Source organism: Saprolegnia parasitica (genome assembly GCF_000151545.1).
Source record: "Saprolegnia parasitica CBS 223.65 unplaced genomic scaffold supercont2.39, whole genome shotgun sequence".
Taxonomy (NCBI): domain Eukaryota; phylum Oomycota; class Saprolegniomycetes; order Saprolegniales; family Saprolegniaceae; genus Saprolegnia; species Saprolegnia parasitica.
Window position 1 is genome coordinate 262,125 of NW_012156433.1, and position 8,630 is coordinate 270,754.

An 8,630-nucleotide genomic window follows, 5' to 3' on the forward strand; every position below is an offset into this window, starting at 1 on the left:
GCAACAACCGTACAGTGTGAGCTTGATGAGACTTGGGATTCGGGCGCCGCTGGCATCTTGGTCGTATGTGTCTCGAAAGGCGCAAACAGCCATCAGACAACTTTAGGACGCAACAGTGTTTCATTCAACAAGAGTTTATACTTACAAAGGGAGACAGACGACGACTTAGTGCTTGTAGTATGTCGTGTTGGTGTAGACCATCTTTTGGTACTCGGCCGGGCAGTACGGGAACTGGATCGACGAGTCGCCCGCCGACGGCGCAAAGAGGTTCTTGCCCGTCGTGTAGGTCACATAGACGGCGAGGGCCGACGTGACGAGGACGCAGAGGATCGCAAACGCCTTCTCGGGCACGCCGAGCGTCGTGCGGAACGTCTTGAGGTAAAAGACGATCGGCAAAATCATGCAGCTGAGCGCCGTCGAGGAGGCACCGACAAAGTCCAAGAGGTCGCTGAAGTGGTCCTTCCAGATGGTGGCAATGATGACCATGACCACGACCATGACCGTGCGGAGGACGCAGGCCTTGAGGTACGAGCCCGGGGCGGCGTACGCCGCAACGACTTTATCGTCGTGGATGGAGTCGTTCACGATAAGATCGAGGCGCAGAGCAAACGAGCTCAAGCCATTTTTAATTGGTAGTGTTAGTCGAATAACTAACCCGCCTCGCCCACCACCGGCATGGCGGACATCAACACAGTTTTCGCCCCCAAGTAGTTCGGTCTTGATTGAGATGAGGAAGTATTTTCGTGCAATGAATTGTACGCCGTGTCGATGGTCATTATCCTGTTTCTAAACAGCAGCTTTAATTTTGTTTTAACCAGGATCTTTCATTCGCGAGAAATGCTGCTTGGAAACAGTGTTTTTACCAGTGTTGGCTGCAGTGCAACCAAAGCGTCTGTTTATCTTGCCGTGCAACGACACGAGACTGTCCGTCAACACCAACGTGAGGTGACAAGTGTGTCGGTCCTTGCGTCCAACAGCGACAATGTGCGCGTGGGGTTGGCGCGGCGACTGTGCGACGTGGTATAAGCGGCTATAGCTGCGCTACGCCACAGGCGCAACGTCGTAGCATCACCTTCTATGCCGGGCAGCCAGCCGGTTTCGGGCCCCACTGCAAGTGTCTCGCCCAGTCCGAAGGGCCAGTCCTTCTCGCCTCCGCATGTGTGCGACACGACTTGTCGCACCAGTTGCGCCGACGCGGTCGGTCCATCGTTCGCTTCCGTGTCGTTCGTTCTCTCTCGTCCGTATCGGCAACAGCAACGGCATTACCCTCGGTCGATGGCGTAGACCGTGTCTGTGTTTGGACGCTTGCTCGAAATTGCCCTAGCATCTTTGGCCTCCAAACGACAGTTTTCTCGACTTGAAGAAGCGATGATTGCCCTTTGGTAGTCATACTGACAACCAACAAGATATGATCGACGACGTGATCCATCGAGTACCAAGGCATTTGTCGTACGCAAGAATATAATTAGATTAAGTGACACCATACTACACTAGAAGAACGAACCGAGAGACGCCTCAAAACTTGTAGTGGGTCCGGTTCGTGTAGACGTAGTGCTGGTACTTTTCAGGGCAGAACGGGAACGTGATGGCCGACTCGGTCGGCGAGAAGAGCGCAATACCCGTCTTGATCGACACATACACGGCGAGCACCGTCGTCACGAGCATCGAGAAGATCGCAAAGCACTTTTCGGCCTTGGAGAGCGTCGGCCAAAACGTCTTGAGGTAAAACGCGATCGGCAAAATCATGCAGCACGTCGCTGTTGCCGACGCACCGATAAAGTCCAAGAGGTCGCCAAACTTGTCCTTGAAAGCGATCGCAACCACAACGCAGAGCGCAACCATGATGGTGCGGAGAACCGCGGCCTTGGCGTAGGCACCCGGCGCCTTGTACGCGTCCGCGGGGTCGTCGTGGTGCGCAATGAGCTCGGTCGTCGTGTCCTTGGGCGTCTCGAGGTCAATGACATCGGCGGCTTCCTTGGCCACCGGGCTGTTCTTGTGCAGGCCCAAGACAATGCGCTCGGCCATGAACATGGCCGGGAAGAGCACGAGTGCAAAGGCAATCACAATGTGGAGGTGCATGAAGAGGAAGGCAAGGATGACACCGCCACGCGACGCAGTAAAGCCGAGCTTGGAGCCCGTGATGGCAAAGAGGAGGTTGCCGGGAATCTGGCAGCCGACCTTGAAGACACCGAGGACCGAGACGACGAGGAAGCAAAACGAGACAAGCACCAAGGTGACCGTGATCACGCGCGGCATGCGCTCGGGCTGCGAGTGCTCGCGCTGGAGCGACGGGATGATGATGCCAGCCGCATACGCAAGGGCCAAGCTGCCAAAGACGGTCGCGACACCACTGAGCGAGAGCTCGGGCGACGGCGGCGAGACTTCGTCCGGAATCTCAATGTTGCTGACCAAGATGTAGATGGCGATCGCATCGGCGAAAAGCACACCAAGCGCACCGGCGGTGGCCGTGCCCGCGCTTTCCTTGAGCGTCGGGACGAGGCAGACGGGGAGGAGCGAGAGACCCATGAGAATGATCCACGTCGTATCTTCGTACGAGTCCGGAAACAAGACCGTGAGGATTGTGCCACCCAGCACGAGGAACATGATGGGGGCCATCGTGCACACGAGCATGTGCGAAATGTTGATCGCGATGCGACCTGGGGTGCCAAAGACCCAGCCACCAATGTCGCCGAGCGTCTTGCAATCCTTGGGCGCGACGAGCATGACCTTGGAGATGCAAACCGAAGCGTAAATGTTGATGGACGCCATGAAGACGAGCGCGATGGTTGCCCAGGCGTAGCCAGCACGGGCGTAGTTGCCCGGCATCGAGAGGGTGCCGATACCACAGACGACGCAGAAGAGCGAGAAGCCCATCTTGGTGTCTTCGATCGTAAAAAAGGGATCCTTGGCCATGGTAATACTTGGTAGTGTGCTGGTGTTGCTGCAAGCCGCCAAATTGAATTGTGTTGCTTTGGTCGGCGAGTGGTTCGGCCGCACAACCCATCAGGTGGTGGATCGTTGTGTATGGCACCTAGTGCGACAGTTTCGACCTTTCTCGCGTCGACCAATCGGCGCCGACCTAATCGGGTAAACTTGTCCTCGAAGCACTAGAGATACCGCTGCTATTGCGCAATGGGCGCGAAGCGCTGATTGGATGCGTGTTCGGCGCCGCCACGTGGCGCGTAGAAACCGCGTCGTGTCGATCCGTATTTTATTCCGGTCGGGTGGTCCCATACAAAAAGCGAGTTGTTTGTGAGAAGGTCAACCCGCCGCACCACGGAGACGCAGCCCTCGACGCCTTCAAGCAACCCAAATGGGTTGGTAAACGTGGGAACGAGACGCACAGCAAAAAGTGTAGTAGCTCGTGCCGTGGTCGATCCTTTGTATTCGCGGCCAGGCAAGAGTGGTAGAGGCGCCAATCCGCGATACTCGACATTGAGCTACTCGCAAGGTACTCGCCCTGGGACGCCGTGTATGTGGTAAAAGTGGGCACTTGGTGTTCGCATTCCGTCTGGAGCGAGGCGGTGAGGCAGCGTCCGCGCTGAAGCAGCGTCCGTGACATCCAAGACGCGTGCTTTTGAATTCAACGCGTGCTTCATGTTGGCCGCTTGCATTGACGCATCTTGGCTGCGACCGTCACGAGAGACAGCGATCTTAGTAGAACGTAGACAGACAGCCACATCACGGCGACAGGCGCTGAAGACGACGTCGTCGGGCCTGATTCGAGGCGTATGCCGGAAGGACACAGCACATGGAGTGTTATAACTTCTGAGCACGCGCCATAGCGTTGATGACAAACCGTCACCATCCGGTAAAGACCCGCGCGGGTTTGCGCAATTCCGCGATGCGCAACCACGCCGGCTGGCCCCGCATCCGGATAATGGTCGCGTGTCAACTCATCGCTTCTTGATGCTCTCGTTGCAGTCGCTGGTGGTTCGCAGTGCTAATAACTTGCTATGCTTTTATAACAAATTCAGTTGGTCCTTCGACACTCGCGCCTTTTCCTCTATCGATACCTCTATCGCTTAGGTCAAATCGTCCGCGATGATTACATCACGGCAACATGTCAAAGTGACGAACGTGCTTTCAAACGGCAAAAGGTCATGCATCTCATAGCCGAATACCTTGAAGCGCATCAGTCTACAACAGCATGCATCCGTGGCACACCATATTTATCACCCTTCTGTTGACAAGACCAGCGCCGAGGAATGCACAATTCTGTCGTGTCCGACCAGCTCGATTGCGCATTCGTTCACTTCAACTCGTCCATTCGTGGCACTAATGACCGCACGAAAATATCGACAAGCATGGCTTCTCTCTGATATCTCAGTAGACACAGGAACGTTCTACCCCTTCTGCGGCAGCAATAACGCCACACGCATGTGACCAGACACCATTCTCGTCAGAAAGGAGCAGCATGGATTCAGAATACAAGTGTCATGACAACGAGTCTCGTCTTGGGTGCTTCTAGTCGACTTGATATCGATCTGGGTCCAAGATGGACGGCGACGCTTATCGCGTCGGTCAGGGTCGGTCGCGTCCTCCAGGCCACCAGCTCAGGCCACCATGCTTCCTCGTCTCGGCGTTATATTTTCGGTATGAAAAAACGGCGATAGCTGCGCTTGCTACTCTATCATGACCCCGGAGCAATCCAAGTACAGTGAAAAGGGACTCACATATCGAATGACAAATTACAAATAGAGCTAGTAGTGGGTTATAAATGATGCTATCTAAAACTTGTAGTGGGTCCGGTTCGTGTAGACAACCTGCTGGTACTCGGCGGGGCAGAACGGAAACACCGTCGCCGACTCGGTCGGTGAGAAGAGCGCAATACCCGTCTTGATCGACACATAGATCGCAAGCGCCGTCGTCACAATCATCGACAGGACGGCAAAACACTTCTCGGCCTTGGAGAGTTTGACCCAAAACGTCTTGAGGTAAAACGCGATCGGCAAAATCATGCAGCACGTCGACGTCGCCGATGCACCGATGAAATCCAAGAGGTCCCCAAACTTGTCCTTGAACACGATCGCAATCACAACGCAGATCGCAACCATGATGGTGCGGAGAACCGCTGCCTTGGCGTAGGCACCCGGCGCCTTGTACGCCGCCGACGGGTCATCATGCTGGAGGAGGTCGGCGCTGAGGTCCTTGGGCGTCTCGAGGTCGATCGCGTCGACGTCTTTCGCGCATCCTTCTTGTTTGTGGAGGCCAAGGACGACGCGCTCGGCCATGAACATGGCCGGGAAGAGCACGAGTGCAAAGGCAATCACAATGTGAAGATGCATGAAGAGGAACGCGAGGATGACACCGCCGCGCGACGCCGTGAAGCCGAGCTTGGAGCCGGTGATGGCAAAGAGGAGGTTGCCGGGGATCTGGCAGCCGACCTTGAAGACACCGAGGACCGAGACGACGAGAAAGCAAAACGAGACCAGCACCAAGGTGACCGTGATGACGCGCGGCATGCGTTCGGGCTGCGAGTGCTCGCGCTGGAGCGACGGGATGATGATGCCAGCACCGTACGACAGCGCCAAACTACCAAAGACGGTCGCGACACCGCTGAGCGAGATGTCGGGCGACGGCGGCGAGACACCTTCCGGGATCTCGATGCTGCTCAGCAAAAAGTAAATGGCAATCGCGTCCGAGAAGACGACACCGAGCGCACCGGCGGTGGCCGTGCCCGCACTTTCCTTGAGCGTCGGGACGAGGCAGACGGGGAGGAGCGAGAGACCCATGAGAATGATCCAGACCGAGTCCGAGTACGAGTCCGGAAACAAGACCGTGAGGATCGTGCCGCCGAGGACGAGGTACATGATGGGCGCCATCGTGCACACGAGCATGTGCGAAATGTTGATCGCCACACGACCAGGGGTGCCAAAGACCCAGCCACCAATGTCACCGAGCGTCTTGCAGTTCTTGGGGGCCGCCAGCATGACCTTGGAGATGCAGACCGAGGCGTAAATATTGATGGCCGCCATGAAGACGAGCGCGATGGTTGCCCAGGCGTAGCCAGCACGGGCGTAGTTGCCCGGCATCGAGAGGGTGCCGATACCGCAGACAACGCAGAAGATGGAGAAGGCCATCTTGAAGTCTTCAATCGTAAAGAAAGGGTCCTTGGCCATGATGATGCAATTGAACGGTAGCCGCTAGTTGTGGTGGGGCAGAGGAAGCAAAATGCGTAGTGAGGTTTAGAAACCGCACTCGACGTGGTGCTCTGTCCACGTTGTGCTCTGATGCGACTAGAGATCGCGGCAGGTTTGCGCAATGCTCTTCTCGTGTGCTGATTGGCGGAAAAGCGGTGGCGCCGTCGCGACAAAGCGATTGCTCAATCACAAAATGGGTGTACTCTCCGATTTTGTCGAGTGTAGGCGGCGCAAAGGTGTCGAAATCGGCTCAGGATGAGACGCAGGACAATATCTGGTGATCGTCTGAGCGTCCGTCACAGTTTCAGATCGGACCACATACAGCTCCGTCGCATTCTCAGAATTTGTGACCTGTGGCGGTCTTCGTCGTTTTCTCGAGCCACACCAGTAGCTACGAACCCACGTGGACGTTGGAAACATACGTTGGCGCATCTTTAGATCCTTGTGCAATCGAGCGCACTTTTGGTGCAGCTCGTCAGACTGATTGCGCAACGGGTAAATTTCATTCTAAACTAGTATGTCCTATAGTAGAGACCAGTTGAAGCAGTTCAAATTGAATTGGACTCACTTCCACAATACTAACGTTAGTCGAAACAAGTGTGGCTGAACAGTTCACCAACACAATACGCTCCTCGCACAGCATGAGTGGCCGCACCGGCACCTTGTCCCGCGGATCGCACTCCCGTTTCGATCTGCCTAATAGATCACGTCCCTCAACCCAACCGAATGTACATAACGAAGAAAGTCCGTCATTTTTAGCGTAGAATTGTGTTTTTATAACAGACGGCCCACTTAACAGCAAGCAAACTCTGCGTTATAATTAACCAGGCAGCAAGGTTACCCCGTCTGCGGCGCTTCCGAGACGTACGACCACCTTCTGCGAATTTGTCACCGCGGTCTGGGCCGTCTTTCGGCCGCTCGTCGACGCGCTGGAGCGCTGCTCGTGCTCTTGTTTGAACCGATAGTGATGGCCCAACGCTATCAACAACGCGCGGTCGCCATGATGAGGCCGATTCTACGCGCTTGCGTGCTCCACACCGTCGGGCTCGCCCGCAACGACCGAGTCTTCCTTCCCGAGGCGCCCGTCGTGACGCCCGAAGCGGCCGCCACTCGTGCCGCGTTCTTGACCAAACTGCACCTTCAACATTTGCTGCTGAATTTCCAAGCGCTGTGTCTGTTCCAAATGATGAACGTCCTGCACCATGACGCCTGGCTTCGCGACCACCTCGACCGGCTTGCGCCATCCATTCGCCTCGTCTTCGTGACGGCTAAGCCTCGCTGCTGCCGTCAGTCACAACACGCTCCGAGTCGAAAGTGCTCCAAAAACAGCTCAGCGTAAATTATATCTAAATAGACTCACTTCATCAAAAGGCAACGTGATCAACTAGGCAGCGACACTAGGCTATGTAGGGAGACAAAGGCCAACGTTCGTGACCAGACAGACCTTTGTCCAGTGCAGCCCTAGAGTTCCGCAAGCAGTAGGCAAGGACTCAGTTGTTATAACTATATTTCAAATAGACAGGCGAAGCGATACCTCTTTCTCGCCGTCGACGACACCTAGAAGATGCAAATGACGTGGCAGCTCCACAGGTGGGAGTGGCACTTGGGAATTCCGATTAAGTGCGCCTTTTGGTTAGCTGGCCTATCAGCTTTCGTTGCCTCCCGCACACCGCGATACTAGCGTGACACCGTCCTCGTCGCATCCACTCATGGATGCCCTCTGCCATCGCCCAAGCCCGTGCGAACGGATACGAGATGCCCAGGCATGGACGAACGCTGTCATCGAGTAGCATGTCGCCGGGGCTATTGAAACCTCGGAGCTTTCAATGCTCTCTTCTACACTTCTGTTGTTCGTCGTGCACTGAGCTGAGTAGTTCTTCCACTCGTTAGTTTCGCACCGGGAGTAGTGGTACTTTGACTGACGTCAAATTCGATCTGATTCAATTCAGACGCGTGATCGAGCCCGACCGCAGCCTGCGGCACTTTTCCCGCAAACGCAGCTATGAGTTTCGGCACTGAAAGCTCAAGAAGCAGCACAAGGCGATTCTGTTTGTGGACGAAGCGCACTCGTTTGGCACGATGGGCCAGACGGGCAAGGGCATGTGCGAGTACTTTGACGTGCCGACCACCGACGTCGACGTGCGCATGGGTACGATGAGCAAGGCGCTCGGGTCTGTGGGCGGCTTCATCCTCGCGGCCAAGACCGTGGTCGACTACCTCAAGTACTCTGCGGGCGGCTTTGTCTACTCGGTGGACCTCGGTCTGGCCAACGCCGGCGCGGCGCTCAAAGCCGTGCAGCTCATGGGCGACGAGCCGCAGCGGTCGGTGCGTCTCCAGGAACTCAGTGCGTTCTTTTACGACGCGTGCGTGGCGGCCAAGCTCGACGTGGGCACCAACGTCCGTGGCGCGTGCGTGGTCGTCGTGTACATTGGTGGGACGGTCGAGACGGTGCGTCTCTCGATGCGGCTGAGCGACGAAGAGAAGATC

The 8,630-nt window shown here is 56.0% G+C and overlaps 3 protein-coding genes across 3 annotated transcripts; all 3 read right to left on the reverse strand.

Annotated features, from left to right (window-relative positions):
• Positions 1-129: 129 nt before the first annotated feature.
• Positions 130-776, reverse strand: SPRG_08706 (hypothetical protein; the record flags this gene model as incomplete). Its single annotated transcript, XM_012347948.1, has 2 exons — positions 130-613; positions 760-776. The coding sequence occupies 2 exons, from the start codon at positions 774-776 to the stop codon at positions 166-168; spliced, it is 465 nt and encodes a 154-aa protein (XP_012203338.1). The 3' UTR covers positions 130-165.
• A 739-nt stretch (positions 777-1,515) lies between these two features.
• Positions 1,516-2,913, reverse strand: SPRG_08707 (hypothetical protein; the record flags this gene model as incomplete). The annotated part of the gene is made up of 1 exon (XM_012347949.1): positions 1,516-2,913. One exon carries the CDS (start codon positions 2,911-2,913, stop codon positions 1,516-1,518), a length of 1,398 nt encoding a protein of 465 aa, XP_012203339.1.
• Positions 2,914-4,730: 1,817 nt separating this feature from the next.
• On the reverse strand, positions 4,731-6,122 carry SPRG_08708 (hypothetical protein; the record flags this gene model as incomplete). Its single annotated transcript, XM_012347950.1, has 1 exon — positions 4,731-6,122. One exon carries the CDS (start codon positions 6,120-6,122, stop codon positions 4,731-4,733), a length of 1,392 nt encoding a protein of 463 aa, XP_012203340.1.
• Positions 6,123-8,630: the final 2,508 nt, after the last annotated feature.